The sequence below is a fragment of the Armigeres subalbatus genome, chromosome 2 (genome assembly GCF_024139115.2).
Source record: "Armigeres subalbatus isolate Guangzhou_Male chromosome 2, GZ_Asu_2, whole genome shotgun sequence".
NCBI lineage: Eukaryota > Metazoa > Arthropoda > Insecta > Diptera > Culicidae > Armigeres > Armigeres subalbatus.
In genome coordinates this window covers 44,339,397-44,355,646 of record NC_085140.1, presented here as the reverse complement: position 1 = coordinate 44,355,646, position 16,250 = coordinate 44,339,397, and the positions used below count along the sequence as shown (strand labels likewise).

At 40.4% G+C, this 16,250-nt stretch overlaps 2 protein-coding genes across 9 annotated transcripts in view; one reads left to right on the top strand and one right to left on the bottom strand.

The window, feature by feature from the left end:
• Positions 1 to 16,250, top strand: part of LOC134218497 (calmodulin-binding transcription activator 1) — a 708,930-nt gene that overhangs the window by 334,361 nt on the left and 358,319 nt on the right. The window lies entirely within an intron of this gene.
• LOC134214325 (luciferin sulfotransferase-like) lies at positions 2,135 to 3,444 on the bottom strand. Its single transcript, XM_062693728.1, has 3 exons — positions 2,922 to 3,444; positions 2,409 to 2,866; positions 2,135 to 2,355 (listed from the first exon to the last, which is right to left on the bottom strand). The coding sequence occupies exons 1-3, from the start codon at positions 3,251 to 3,253 to the stop codon at positions 2,162 to 2,164; spliced, it is 984 nt and encodes a 327-aa protein (XP_062549712.1). The 5' UTR covers positions 3,254 to 3,444; the 3' UTR covers positions 2,135 to 2,161.

The following is a 16,250-nucleotide window of genomic DNA, read 5'->3' as shown; positions in this document are numbered from 1 at the left end:
TTTTACCTCTCCCCACCAAATTCACCAGCTTTTTTGTAAACAAACCTTACGAATCCCAAGACGAATCGATTAGGGCGGAAATTTTGCAAATCGGTCAACCCATTCGTGGAAGGGAACCTAAACTAATTTTTATTTATATAGATGTATCTGGTAGTTTTTATCTTATAAAGTTCTCATCAAATCTAGTAATGCGACAGATTTTTTGTCGTGATTATCAACGAACCAACTTGTGATAAAAATTTCTGGATAATTTTGCATTATTCTGATTCTCTTGAACGACTAGAATCTAGGATAACTAGGGCCAAATGACCTATTCAGACAAATAACTTTTTCGGTTGAACGACATTTTTGGCTATATGACCCGTTTGTCCAAATCATATATTCGTCGGCTAATTGAACCTTTCTGTCAAATGTCTTTTTCGGTTAAAAGGATTTTCTAGCAAACCGAATAAGTCATTTGAAAAGTAAGAAATGAGGTGTGAAAAGTGAGACGTCTTCTCTTTTCAAAAGATCTATTCGGTCAAATGGCTATTAAGCCAAATGATCTATTAGGCCAAATGACTATTCAGTCAAATGTTCTATTCGGCCAAATAACCTATACGACCAAATGTCCTTTACGGTCAAATGATCTGATCGGCCAAATTTCTTATTCGGCCAAACGACCTATTCGGCCAAATAACCTATTCAGCCAAATGACGTATTCGGCAAAAAGACCAATTCGGCCAAATATCATATTCGGCCAAATGATCTATTCGGTCAAATGACCTATTCTGCATAATGGTCTGTTCGGCCAAACAACTTTCGGCTCAGTGGCCTTCGGCCGAACGGTTTTTCCCCTCAATAAAACTGAAAAATTTGGACGCAAAAGTTCTTCTAGTGTTCTGCCATTATCCTCAATATTTCGTCAGTCCATGGTTACCGGAGATGTTTCACTCGAGCAGCATAAGTCAGGCAGAAATACTTGCAACAACTCGGTTGCTACTAAACTCGGTCACATATCAGTTGCAGTGACCTATGTAGAACCAGAGTTGTCCTACAAAGCTGGCAAAAAATATGCTCTTTTATTTTTAACAATTTTGAAGATTGAAGTGACATTAAGAAAACATTTCAAACATTTAAATATCAATCTATTAGTTGCATTCACTGATCCAACTCTTTGAGAAAAGACAGAAAACTAGGGGAATTTTTGCGTTCATAGATTTCAAATTTATCGAAATTGAATTTATGAAGCAAAGTCATGATAATTTGAATTTTGACAAATTTTTACCTTTCTCAACATGTTTGTCTGTTCTTTGTATGTAGGTACCAGAAACATAACACGGCTTTTTTGTCAAATGGCTTACTTTCATCTATCCACAGTCGTAGAATATTTCACAAGCCCAAACTAAGGGATTGGAGGGGTAGCCAATAGTTTATTTTTTTCGTTTCTAATGCGGTGATGAGCAAAATGAAAATGATCTGCAGAACTGGGCCAATGCATCCTACAAAGCAAATAGTTTTGAATATTCAACGACGTGTAAAATTGTGTTACTATAATTCCATTTTGTCGATCAAATTTACTATTCAAAGCATGAAAAATATTCAATGATAGAAAATCAGATTTCAACTCAATCGGCAATTTTTTCTGTTGGCACTTTTTTTATATGGGATTGTTATGCGATTACAAGCAGTATTATAGGAGAATGAAGTAACTTGAACTAGATGAAAGCTAGTATAAAACCCTATTGATTATGCGATGCCTTAATTAAACTGTAATGAAATTTTAATAAGCCAAATAGAATTGAAAATGTTAATAGGCTAATAAGGTTGAGCACTTTCGAAGTTCTGAAATCGAAACCTGGTTTAAACTAAAACTAATTGAGCCTGGTTTAGCGTGCGTGTCATTATTATTTTATTATGTTTCAGGAAAATTCTACTGATCAATACCAAAATTTATAATTCCGTAGAAGTCCAATCGTTGACACCTCAAGGGAATCTGAAAAAAGGAGCATTCGAGTTCACAAGTAACAAATGTCCAATTCGAAATCAACTACTCGAAGTCAATTCTTGCACGGTTATCTGCAAGTATGATGACAATCAAGAAATAATTATTTCAGATTTTTTTGCACCCTTGCATGATTTTTCTTCATTATGTCAATCATTGTTTTAAGGAAAGTTTGTTTCATTCTTTGTATTTAAATGTTGTTCCCTGCAATTGTTCTTCAATGAAATTATTCATTTTGTCGATAAACTCTGCTGGAAGTTCATCCTTGTAGCCACCGACTTGACCCTTACGCATGAACTTGAAATCATTGGTTATCCCCATAGCGTCCTGGATTCCCGTCACCAGTATCTGGTTGTTTGCAGAATTGTTTTCTGAAATGAATTTTGAAACTGTAAAACCATTACATTAAAAACACGATACCTACGTTTCATAGTATCGAACGTCAAATGTGTATTCAACTCCGCCAGTTGACTTGGGCTGTAGGATTTTCCGAAGAAGTCACATACTTTCCGCAGTACCGCGGGCATATTTCTCTTCATGTCTTCAAAGTTTAAAAACAGCACATTTGGGAGGTGTGCTACAGCCCAAAATTCGGTAACGTGCTTAATTTGTGGGCAGTAGACTAGTTTATCCGCCAGTATTCCATCCAGAAAATCTTCTCTTGGACCTTTGAAGCCGTGCATATTTTTATAGTGATGCATAAACGAAGTGGTGACATCTTTCGGATTTCTTGCGGTGTATATAATTTTCGGTTTCACCATCCAAAGCTGCTTGGGAAGCAGTGCTAATGGTAGGTGACTTTTAATGTGCCGTGGTCGGGGCAGATGCTCAACCTGAGCTATAGTATCCGGTAAATCCACATTCGAACAAAAGGTGCATAATCTGCAATGCAAAAAAAAATATTTCAAAAGCTCAAAAGAAGTTGATAACACCTTACTCCAAAAAGATAGATCTTTCCGTTAGGTTGACTGCGGATGCCTTTTCGTAGTCCAAATCGTGATGAATCAGCCATACCATTTCCTGAGTCCAGGTAGTGCCAGCCTTCGGAAACGTCACTATCCACACGTCATCATCGTAAACTGTTAGCTCTCGAATACGGTCCGCATATTTTTGATACATGGAAGGCATAACGCAGTGAACCGGTTTCCACGATGGGTTCCCGGACGGATTAACCGAAGTGTCCTCCAAGTGCACCTCAGTGAAATTTTCATTGAATGGTGTCTCGAAGCGTTTCACCTCGTCACGATTAAGGGTTTCGTATCGAAACATGTCAGCACGGAGATTGATATCGTCGTTTACACTCAGTTTGTTTATCTAATGATTATTGTTCAACGATATTTCGGGTTTATTCGAATCTGAGTACTTCCTTCCTTCGGAAGAACTTGATTGATAGAGCACTCGTCATCGGCTTCGTTACAAGTGAGCTGCTGTGCTTACAACAGCTGATGATAGTAGTCTGATAAGAACTATCTACAGCCAGATTGTCGAAGGTGTAATGGTGATGGTCATATGTGTAATTTGTCTGAAACAAATATCCGAATATGAATAGCAGCGATCTTTATCATTGCTGTAATAAACAAAACTATCTGTGTGCTTTTCCCAGCGTATGAAACAGTGAGATAAGAGTATAGTAAGATTATCTACATAGTTTCTAAAGGGTGTTGTGAAATTATTTTGCTTGTATAAAAGGCTTTGGCTAAATACCTACTTGATTTCGTTATCATGGGTAGTGTGTGATTTGAAATATTATCAAACAATCGGCATATAGTTATTTGCTAATGTATTGTTATGCGGTTAGTTTTTGCGGTTTTCATTTCAATTACAATTTTTGGTTGGCCTGGAGTGCTGGAGTGCAGGCAACCATTTGTATATACAGGAGGCATTCGATAACTGCAAGTCATTTAACTGCAATGCTTTTCTAATGCAATTGCAAATGCAAATACAGTAATATCCCGATTTTATCACCCCCCTGGTGAATTTTGGGGTGATAAAACAGGGTATGTGACAAAATTGGAAAAAAAATATTTCCAATTTTTTAATTCATTCCACAAATATGAATCATTTTATGCCTTGGAAAGGCCAAAGGCGTGATTGGTACCCGTTTTTTTCTTGTCGAAATTGCTTACAAAATGTTTTTCAGGTACTTAGAGGTCGTTCGTAATAAACTACACGCGGTGAAAGTTATTTCATGAAAATCAATGTTGTTTGTGGTATTATTTACGAAAATAAAAAGAATGACAAATTTTTTTGGGGTGACAAAATCGGGTCGAAAACGTGACAAAATCGGGACGTGATAAAATCGGGTCGAAAACGTGATAAAATCGGGGGTAGACAAAATCGGGGGTAGACAAAATCGGGGAGTGACAAAATCGGGTCAATACTGTAGCTGCAACAGTTAAAAAAAAATTCAAAATGATGTCAAAATCAACGACAGCTGCAATGCGTTGCACAGTCAAATGCACTTTTGTTGCATCTGACATCGACTGACAACAGTTTAACGATTGAAATGCGTTGTAATCGAACGGCATTCGCTAACTAAAACGTAAACATGTAGCAGTTATCGAACGACTAGTTTTGTTTAATTCGTTCTATCCTATTTAACGCACAATAAATTTGTTTGATAGGGTAACCGTACTCTTAGTAGAGGTAGCACCAATAGTGGAGGTAGTGGGGTTTTATAGAGATTTTTCATATTTATGATGGTTTCAGTTGATGCATCGTGCTTAAAATATTTTGTTAAATACAACTTATTCTAAGATTTTTCTTGGAAAACTATTGAAAACAATGATTTTCCTTAATAAAATTGACCCCTTTGCACCTATAGTGGTGCAACTGTACCAATAGTGGTGAGTCTCATAAGAAATCAATGGATAGCACCACTATGGTTTTATTTCAATACTAGAATTTCCAGCCCGCGACAAAAAAAAACGGGATTTAGGAAAATTTGGGATTCCCCAATTCCCGGGATATTATTTTTGAGATCCCGAAAACCAGCTTTCTACTTCAGGTTTACAATTACGCTCAAAATTTTTATTTGGTTTGAACGCACAATGTCACAAAGAAAACATAAGACTAGAGTTTGCTTCACCTATGGCGGGCTACTGACTGATACTCCTACAATATAAAATACAATACATCGTTAACAATATTCCTTAATATTACAAATGAGCAGATACATCTACAAGAAAATTATTTAGCTCTTTTTAAGTGGAATGTTTTCACTGTCATAAGACGAGTTTAGCACAATTCCATTTAATTACACCACCTCGTAATACTCCACACATCCTGAATATTTTGTAATTTTTCTATCCTTTTGATGCACATATTTGGAGCATAATAATAGATGCAAGAATTAATGCTTTATTTTTGAATCTAAATTGTTTCAATTGTTTGATTGATGTGAAAATAAGGCAGATTTTATTGAAATATAAACTAATATAAATTAAAATTTACATGGCACTTGATATTGCATCAAATAAGGCTTATATTTATATTTACATATTATTTTACACGTTACTTAACTTTCATTACTCTTTTTCTGTGTGTATTGTGCACGCGTCGTTAATCTCTTCGGCATTCCTATCACCGAGCTAATCATACAGAGCTCATCGTCCTGTATATGTATGTTTAGGTCCGAATCTCCTCCAGGACTTTTGGTGATCAGCTCCTGAATGTTTTGGTTCATAGCTTATCTTGGACTTCTGCTGACCAGCAAGTTCTCCGAATATATTCCGTACGATTAACGCAGCCAATCCAAAATCTCACGGCGCCACGCGGCTTTTGCAGTCGATTCGTGGATCTCATACTGCGATTACTTCGAAGACTAATTAGTTTATTCGTTAGTCTTTGATTACGTCTTTGCGGATAATCTATCGATACTAAGCTGTAGATCCGGGACCTTCCCTGGGCCCATGACCTGTTGAACTATAGGGGGAGCAAACTCTATTATTAGTATTTTGTTTTCATCGTGAGGTTATGGGCCCAGTACAATGTGTATTGTGTATCTTCCGTCTACAGCGAGGTGTCTGATACTACCTAGTATTGCCATAGAAAGTATGCTGCTTGAATAAAAACTTAGAATTTGTCCAAATCCAATATATAATACAAACAATCAAGCCTACTTCGACCGTCAGCTAACGCGGATTTTCGGACTCAACGAACATCTGTTCCAAAAATCCTACTTTCCGATCAAAACGCAAATACTATTTACTTTTTGAAGTCATATCATTAAGTCATTTAATTAAAATTGAATTGAGTTACAAACCAATCCAAACCATCCTTTCCCTTCCTCAGCATTCGCAAGGACGTGGCCAGGACAGATCTCGACTATTGGAGAGTGCATTGTTTCCATCTAAGAGATATTGATTAGTCCCAAATCAATATCTGTGGTAACGGATGAAAGTGATGCTACTTTCATACAATAGTCTTGGCTTGTACCACCTACGAATTTGTGCGAAATGCTCAATGCTAATGCTAATGCTAAATTGAGTTACAATTTGAATTCTGTATCATCTGGTCTTTCCAAAATGTAAACTTTAAACATGAACTTTGAAAAAAAATTCGATCGCGAATCCCGGAAAAAATTAAGAAATTTCAGAAATGTCATCAAAAATCCCGGAAAATTTCAGAAATTTACACGCTACGGAAATATTTGAACCCAGGATTTTGTGTTTAATAACATTTAATTTTACATCCAACTTTTTCTTGTATACAACGTTGCACGCAAGCTCCATAGTAATGACTACCTGTAATTTTGAAATGTAATGTAAAAATGAGTAGAATCGAATGGAGCATTTTTGTTTCATCATAATACTGTAACATTTTTATACTGTGTAGATATTGAGTTTGGAGAAAGACTTTTTTGGGTTACTTCAAGAACTTTTAATCATTCCGGACCGATAGCTTGAACGAGTCAGACGTGTGTGCTGTGTCTCATCGCGGATTGTGTCGTACCTTCGGATTCAAGGCGATCGCTGTCGGCGAGGGAAGTAGCTGCTTCTGGCGACGCCAGTGAAGCAAGCTATTGTTACTGCTGCTACCTACAGCAGCAGGCGCAGATAAGTGGAAGAGATTGCTTTATTGTTCTCCCGTCACAGAGCGGAACTAATAGAAACCAATTGAATTAGTTTTTTTTCATGATATTTTTTTTTCTAATTAGCTATTAGTTGTAAGTTAGTATAAGCAATAATTATCCTTTCACCTTGCGAGGTGAGAATGGAGGCAGACAGTAGGAGGCAATGGGCCTCTAAAAGATACACAGTTAAAAATTATGGAAATACTTGAAAGCATATTTTTGTGTTCAATAGCCTCTAATTTTACATCAAATTTTTTGTTGTACGCAATATTGAATACAAGCTCCATAGTAACGACGACCTGTAATTTTAAAAAGTTACGGAAAAATGAGTCGAATCGAACGGAGCCTTTTTGTTACATCATATGTGCTGTAACATTTTTATACCGTGGATAATCAAAATTCGGACACACTCAAACTTCGGACGCTTCAATTCGTATGGGATATTTTCTGAAATATTTCTTCGAAATGTTTCGTGAAGCTGGATCGGAAAGACTAATAGATTTCGCTTGTTTTAGTATAGTTACATTTTAATAAGACATGTTAAAACAATGCGATGAAATGATTAAAAGACAGTCAGAACTGTGCAGTGAAAATTGTTTTCAATTATTCTTCCCGGTACGGTGTAATCAGGTGTCCGAAGTTTGAATCTTTGTGTCCGAAATATGAATACAAACCCGCCGGTGTCCGAGGTTTGAATCAAACAGAAGCCGGACATTTTCATAAATTGCAAACATTCTTCGCAATATCTTGCACATATTAAATACGTAGTTTAAAGATGAATACTGTACTTAGTGATTTAAACGGTGTGATTCAAAATGTGAGTTAACAGGATGATTGTACATCAGAAAGTGTTTAAGCGTCCGAAGTTTGAGTTTGCACGGTACTGTGTAGTACTCGCACACGATTGTACCATGCGGCTTCGCCTGGGACTTGGGTTGTTTACTTTCGGCAGAAAGTGAAGAGCCTAGATTTCCTGGACATAAAACGAGATTTGACGCGTCGTTTTACGAAGCTTGAATTCAACCAGATCAACAGAAACAAATTACGCATCACCGCGCCTGCATACCAGGTGGCGAATTAAATTGCGAAAGGCAAGGCGTACAATATTGAATATTTAGTTTATGTGCCCTCGCGAGAGGTCGAGATAGAAGATGTAATCAACGCAGTGAGCCTGACTTGTAAGGATGTGCTTGCAGGGAAAGGTCGTCTAAAGAATGCCCTGCTATCTACCGTGGATATTCTGGACTGCAAGGAATTGCATTCAGCAGCCACGGTAGATAGCAAAAAGGTATATTCTAAGTCAGGCTCGCTTCGGGTGACATTCGCCGGTTCGATGCTCCCAAAATATGTCGATATAGAAAATATGTTGTTTCCGGTGCGTCTTTTTGTGCCAAGGGTATTTGATTGAACCAAAAAACAACTTGGTCACACTGTCGAGTTTTGTGACAACAAATCACGTTGTGCTAAATACTTCGAAAGTCATCGGGAGGAGTCCTGTCAGCAACAAGCCACAAAATGTGCTTATTCTGGTATGGCTCCTGCCCATGGTTTGCAAGATTGCCCGGTGTACAAAAAGCGCACACAAAAAGTGAAGCGCTCTTTGGTACAGCGCTCCAAGCAGACTTATGCGGAAATGGTTAAAGCGCAAGACTCATCCGTCGATACCACTGCAAAGGCTGCTATTTCAGCTACCGTTCAAGTAAGTGATTACTACGATTCCATTTCCATTGACGAATTGGACTCTGATGTAGCCGACATGGATGATTCTGCGGAGGTACACGTGCCCGAAAAGAGGAAGCAACCGTCTTCCCCGGGATCGCGCCGTAAGAAATCAAAAGTCATCCATAAAAGCTTGCCAAAATCTGAAGACAATGGGGATTATTTAAAATCCCGAAGCAAACTGTCTTCACTGCTCCTTTAGATCCTAGTTGCAGCAAGACATTCTCGCCATTGCCAAAAACCGATGCTTCAAAGAAACATCCGATTAGGACTATCAACGAAAAAAAAATGTTACTCGCACTTCTAGGAAAAGAATTCCATCCAAGCGAGGATTGATATCCTTTAAGGACCTTGTGGACCGTTTTCTGAACTTGTTCAGTATTCCGAATTCATTAAGGCCAATCAGAAAGTTATCTGAAGCAATTGACTGTTTCATGGCCCCTTTTTGCAGAAATTGTATATTTCGATGGATAATATGGCCAATACCCAAGATACAATCACTATGCTGCAGTGGAACTGTCATAGGTTGAAAAATAAATTAGACGTGTACAAGTTTTTGATTCGCAATTCCGATTGCGATATATTTGCACTCTGTGAAACATGGCTTTCTTCCGAAGACGAAATCAACTTCCACGATTTTAATATTATTCGCCAAGATCGGAATGATCATTATGGTGGCGTTCTTTTGAGGATCAAAAAATGCTACTCCTTCTACAGAATTCCCATTCCGACTGTTCCCGGCTTAGAAATCGTCGCTTGCCAAGTAAATGTGAAGAATAAAGATCTTTGCATAGCTTCAGTGTACATTCCTCCAAATGCCTCTATTAATCGTCGACATTTTAGGAGCGCAGTCTCCCTCCTATCATCTCCAGTATTGATATTGGGTGATATGAACGCACGTGGTATTGGATGGGGCGAAACGTATGACGATTATAGAGCGCCTATTTTCTATGATTTGTGTGACGATTTCAATTTGAATATTTTGAACACTGGTGAAGTAACTCGAATAGGACCAAATGGTCAACAAAGCCGTATTGATCTGTCTTTATGTTCAAATTCACTATCGTTACCATATGCCGATAGCCACCACCATTAAAAGTGGCCAGCCAGTTAATGTTCCTTTCGACCTCACGAAAAACATTGACTGGCCAAAATTTGCATCGGCGGTAAAAATTGGTATTGAATCAACTGATACTCTTCCACCTTTGGATGAATATCGATTCCTTACTGAGTTGATTCAAAAAAGCGCACTAGAAGCTCAGAAACGACGCGTTCCAAGTACATCTGTCATAAGAAGACCAGCCACTCCTGGATGGGATGATGAATGTACTAAGTTGTATTCTGAGAAATCTGATGCCTTCAAGGCTTTCCGTAAACACGGAAGGTCTGAGCTTTTCGAAGAGTATTTGAGGCTTGAAAGAAAGCTCAAAAATATCCTCAAGGCTAAAAACGTAGCTGCTGGCGACGTTTTGTCGAGGGACTATCACGAGAAACCTCAACGACAACATTTTGGAAACGGCCTGCAACATGCGGAACCGCATTTCCACCAACGAGGGTGAAGAATACTCCAATAGATGGATATTCAACTTCGCAAAAAAGGTCTGTCCAGATTCCGTACCAGCAGAACCGCTATTTCGAAAATGAGTCACTGATCCCGCTTCTTTGGGTGGACCATTCTCAATGCTGGATCTTTTCTATGTCTCTACTTTCATCGAATAACTCTGCTCCGGGATGCGATAACATGAAATTCAATCTCCTTAAAAACCTCCCAGATATCGCTAAAAGACGATTACTTGACCAGTACAACTGTTTCATGGAGTACAACATTGTGCCACATAAATGGAGACAGGTAAAAGTAATAGCTATTCAAAAGCCTGGGAAACCAGCGTCTAAACACAATTCCTACCGACCGATTACCATGCTTTCATGCATGAGAAAATTATTGGAGAAAATGATCCTTTCAAGAGTCGACCATTGGGTCGAACAAAATGCATTACTCTCAAATATTCAGTTTGGATTTAGAAAAGGGAAAGGAACAAACGATTGTCTTGCGTTGCTTTCTTCAGATATACAACTGGCCTTTGCGCACAAGGAGCAATTGGCTTCAGTATTCTTGGACATTAAGGGCGCTTTTGATTCAGTTTCCATAGAAGTACTGTCAGACAATCTGCACAGTAGTGGATTACCCGTTATTTTGAATAATTTCTTGTACAATTTGTTGTCAGAAAAACAAATGAACTTCACACTCGGCACTCTGACAACTTCCAGAACTAGTTACATGGGCCTTCCCCAAGGTTCATGTTATGTACCTTGCTTTATAATTTCTATGTTAAAGATATTGACAATTGTTTGGAAGGACAATGCACGCTGAGACAACTTGCAGATGATGCCGTGGTCTCTCTAAGAGGTCCATGTACAGATGTCTTGCAAGGACCATTGCAAAGTACCCTGAATAATCTGACTGTTTGGGCCAGACATTTGGGGATCGAGTTTTCACCGCAAAAAAAACTTAGTTGGTTGTGTTTACTAGGAAGCTGTACCCTGCTCAACTGCAACTAAAACTGTTGAATGATGACATCAACCAATCTTTATCTTCTAAATACCTTGGCGTCGCGTTTGATTCTAAATGTACTTGGAAACTCCATTTTGAGTATTTGATACAAAAATGCCGGAAAAGGATCCATTTTCTACGTTCTATCTCCGAAACATGGTGGGGTGCTCACCCGGAAGACCTCATCAAACTCTATAGAACGACTATTCTCTCTATTTTAGAGTATGGCTCTTTCTGCTTCCTCTCAGCAGCTGATTGCCACCTGATCAAATTGGAACGAATTCAGTATAGTTGTTAGCGTATTTCCTTTGGCTGTATGCATTCAACCCATAACATGAGCCTGGAGGTGCTTGCTGGAGTCACTCCTTTGAAGCACCATTACTGGGAGCTCTCACTTAGAATACTTTTCAAATGTGGAACAAGTAACACACTTGCCTCAGATAACTTCGATAAAATGCTTGAACTGACTTGTCGTTCAAGATTCCTTAGAGTCTATCTTAACTACTATCTATCTATCTCAACTTCAGATCTTTGTCTTCCGTGTTATAATCCACCTCGAGTTCACTTCACCAACGACAGTTCCTCAATTGAATACAATCTGTCCATGAAACATGCTATCCAAGGAATACCAGATCATCATCTTCGACAAATATCTATTCCCTCCCTTTTTTCCGAAAAATATGAACATGCCAATTGCAACAAAAGATACTTCACTTATGGTTCTCGCATTAACGGATCCACTGGCTTCGGTGTTTTCAATGTAACTTCAACTACCTTCCGAAAACTTCAGGAACCCTGTTCGGATTATGTTGCTGAGCTGGCAGCAATTAACTTCGCTTTGGGATAATTTCCAATCAGCCCGTAGACCATTATTTCATTTTCTTGGATAGTCTTAGTTCTATCGAGGCAGTCCGGTCGATGAAACCTGTTAAGCACGCATCTTACTTTCTTACAAACATAAGAGAGCAGATGCGTCTTTTGGTCAAAAGATCAAAGATCATTCAAGATTACCTTTGTTTGGGTCCCATCTCACTGCTCAATCTACGGCAATGAGAAGGCTGACTCGCTGGCAGAGGTGGGCGCACAGGAGGGTGAGGTTTATGATAGACAATACTCGAGCAACGAGTGTTCCCATTAGTCCGTCAGAGTACTCTTCAAAGTTGGCAAAAAATCGGACACACAACGAGCTTGGACAATGGTTATATTCCATAGTTCCAAAAGTTTCTGGGCAAGCGTGGTTCAGAGGTGAGGACTTAAGTCGAGGCTTCATTCGCGTGATGTCGAAACTTATGTCTAATCACTATTCACTAAACGCACATCTGTACAGAATAAACCTTATCGATAGCAACTTATGTAGGTGCGGAGCCGATTATGATGACATCGATCACGTAGTTTGGTTCTGCTCGGAAAATGACGCCTCCAGAGAGCAACTATATCAATGTCGTCGGCGAAACCAAATAACTGGACGGACTTCGTGAAAATCGTACCACTCGTGTCAATCCCTGCCCTTCGTATTACTCCCTCCAAAGCGATGTTGAATAGCAGACACGAGAGACCATCACCTTGCCATAACCCTCTACGCGTTTCGAAGGGACTCGAGAATGCCCCTGAAACTCGATCTACGCACATCACCCGATCCATCGTCGCCTTGATCAACCGTATCAGTTTATCCGGAAATCCGTTTTCGTGCATTAGCTGCCATAGCTGGTCCCGATCGATTGTATCATATGCGGCTTTGAAGTCGATAAATAGATGATGTGTGGGCACGTTGTATTCGCGGCATTTCTGCAATACCTGACGTATGGCGAACACCTGGTCTGTGGTAGAACGTTCACCCATAAATCCCGCCTAGTACTGCTCCACGAACTCTCTCTTGCAATTGGTGTTAGTCGGCGGCATAAAATTTACATTAGTTGTTACAACCCAGCTTATCGCCCTTTTTGTAGATGGGACACACGACACCTTCCATCCACTCCTGCGGCAGAACCTCATCCTCCCAAACTTTGGTAATTACCCAGTGCAGCGCTCTAGCCAGAGCCTCACCACTGTGTAAACAGCTCTCCTGGTAGTTGGTCAACTCCAGGGGCATTATTGTTTTTCAGTCGGCCGATCTCCTCCTGGATTTCCTGGAGATTCGGAGCCGGGAGACGTAAGTCCTGCGCGCGTGCTCCCAGGTTCATTATTATACCGCCACCGTTGTCTGCCACATCGCCATTCAGGTGCTCTTCGTAGTGCTGTCGCCACCTTTGGATCACCTCACGCTCGTTTGTAAGAAGGTTCCCGTTTATGTCCTTACACATATCGGGCTGTGGCACGTGGCCCTTACATGAACGGTTTAACTTCTCATAGAACTTTCGTGCGTTATTAGCGCGGTAAAGTTCCACCGTCTTTTCACGGTTTCTATCTTCGTGCTGGCGCTTTTTCCGCCGAAAAATCGAGTTTTGTCTGTTCCGCGCCCATCGTGCCTCGTTCACCCTCGTGCAGTGTTGCACCAATCTCGTCCAAGCTGCATTCTTCCCCTCAACCAACTGCTCACATTAGCCGTCATACCAGTCGTTCCTCTGATCCGGAGCCACCATGCCTAGTGCAGCGGTTGCAGTGCTTCAATGGCGGATCGAATATGTCTCCAGCCATCTTCAAGAGATGCTGCGCCTAGCTGCTCTTCCGTTGGGAGTGCCACTTCCAGCTGCTGCGCGTAGTCTTGGGCTAGCCTACCGTCTTGTAGCCGCCCAATGTTTAGCCGCGCGGACGACTCCGACGCGTGTTGATCACCGTCGAGAGTTTTGAGCGCAGGCATACTGCAACGAGGTAGTGGTCGAAGATGGTCGGTAAGTGCGGACGTTCGTGATGTCGGAGAAGAATTTACCGTCGATTAGAACGTGGTCGATTTGGTTTTCCGTTACTTGATTAGGTGATTTCCATGTGGCCTTATGGATATTCTTGCGGGGGAAGAAAGTGCTTCGGACTACCATTCCGCGGGAGGCTGTAAAGTTTATGTATCGTTGGCCGTTGTCGTTCGATACGGTATGCAGACTATCCAGTCCGATGACCGGTCTATACATTTCCTCCTTTCCTACCTGAGCGTTCATGTCACCGATGACGATTTTGACGTCCCGCAGTGGGCATCCATCGTATGTCTGCTCCAGCTGCGCATAGAACGCTTCTTTCTCGTCGTCGGATCTCCCTTCGTGTGGGCAGTGCACGTTGATGATACTATAGTTGAAGAAACGGCATTTTATCCTCAGCTTGCACATCCTTGCGTTGATTGGCTGCCACCCAATCACGCGTTGGCGCATCTTTCCCAGCACTATAAAGCCGGTTCCCAGCTCGTTGGTGGTGCCACAGCTTTTGGTAGAAGGTAGCCGCTCGATGCCCGCTTTTCCACACTTTCTGTCCTGTCCAGCAGATTTCCTGCAGCGCTACGACATCAAAGTTGCGGGGATGTAATTCATCGTAGATTATCCTGTCGCAACCTGCGAAGCCAAGCGACTTGCAGTTCCATGTTCCAAGCTTCCAATCGTGATCCTTCATTCGTCGCCTAGGTCGTTGCCGATTGTATCGAGTCGTATTATCTTCTATGTCGTTCGTAACCGTTGTTTTTAAAGGCGGCTTATTGGGCCTGCGCAAACCTCCTGTCTCGTCGGAGGGCCGTCGTGTCAGGGCTGTTTAGCGTCCCACCTAACACCAGGACTTAATCTGCGATTAAACACAAATTTTATTATCATAACCCAGCGCGATAACATCGAAGTATATTTGCAGTCGGACTACATATCATCTATGCATGAAGTTAAGCATTTCATGAATCATAACGATAAAACTATTCACGATATATGAATCGTGCTTCAACTTGACAGGTTCCCAAGTACACACATAATCGGGACTGATAAAAAGCTGTTCCAATCATATAATGCTTATCCATTATAATGCTCAGAAAACCTTCGCGGGCCGCAGGAAAAGGCTTAAAGGGCCGCACTTTGGGGTTCACTGAACTAGATGAATGATAAAGTATTCATTCTTAGTAAACAGCGCACCGCTCAAACGTCAATGATGAATTCGGTGCATTGGACCATTGTTGCCCTTGCCAGTCCATCTCATCGTGAGTCCATTGTGTCCGTTTGTCCATGTCGTGTATTCAATGATCATTGCATTGTTCGGTTGCCATTTATCCGGGTAACGTTGAAGGCATGCCTCGATAAGAAAAAGTTGACAGTCGTGCATTCGGCGACTGACGAGGGGCTGGTGGAGGGGCTGGGAATCGAACCCATGACCATTCGCTTGTAAGGCGAGCGTGTAGCCAACTACGATACGGGATCCCCTGGTCATATTGCAATGTTAATGAAACATTGATCACAATTCAAATGTTTTTGACATCTTGATGCAACTTTTTCATGCTTTGATGATTTTTCAATGACTTTAATGAAACTGAATAGAAACAGTTTTCAGGTGAGAGAATTACTTAAATTTCTTTGGCACAAATGTTTTACGAATGTCTAATAAGCAGTGCCGACAAATCATGCTCAAACAGTATCTGTCAATAGTTCATTTATTTTTATTCAATAATACGTCAGCCTTTTGAAAAGGTTGCACTAAGTATAATATTCCTTTCATAATTCTACCATTTGACGCTATTCCCATCTTGCACGGCAGGCATATAGTGCCATTTAACCACCTGGTTCTTTTTTCACCATTCGGTCATATTTTTTAAATGCCAAAGTAATTTCGATTGCGATTCTATATTTGTTTCGAGACTGCAAATTACATTATATATTACATTATAAGATTTATACATCGATTTGTTCAATCTGATGGTACTTCCACGCAAACGAACACCACGACTAGGTAGCCGAAGTTTCCCCCTACCTGTTCGTGGTATTGGATTTCGTGGGAGTGCCATTACATTGGGCAAATCGACTTTGTTACAA

Bases quoted from the DNA above. Each gene is read 5' to 3' on its own strand.
- LOC134214325 (XM_062693728.1), bottom strand. From the start codon at position 3,253: ATGTTTCGATACGAAACCCTTAATCGTGACGAGGTGAAACGCTTCGAG. The intron at 2,867-2,921 runs GTAAGGTGTTAT...TTTGCATTGCAG, and splicing joins GAAAGATCTATCTTTTTGGA to ATTATGCACCTTTTGTTCGA. The intron at 2,356-2,408 runs GTAGGTATCGTG...AATTCATTTCAG, and splicing joins GACGTTCGATACTATGAAAC to AAAACAATTCTGCAAACAAC.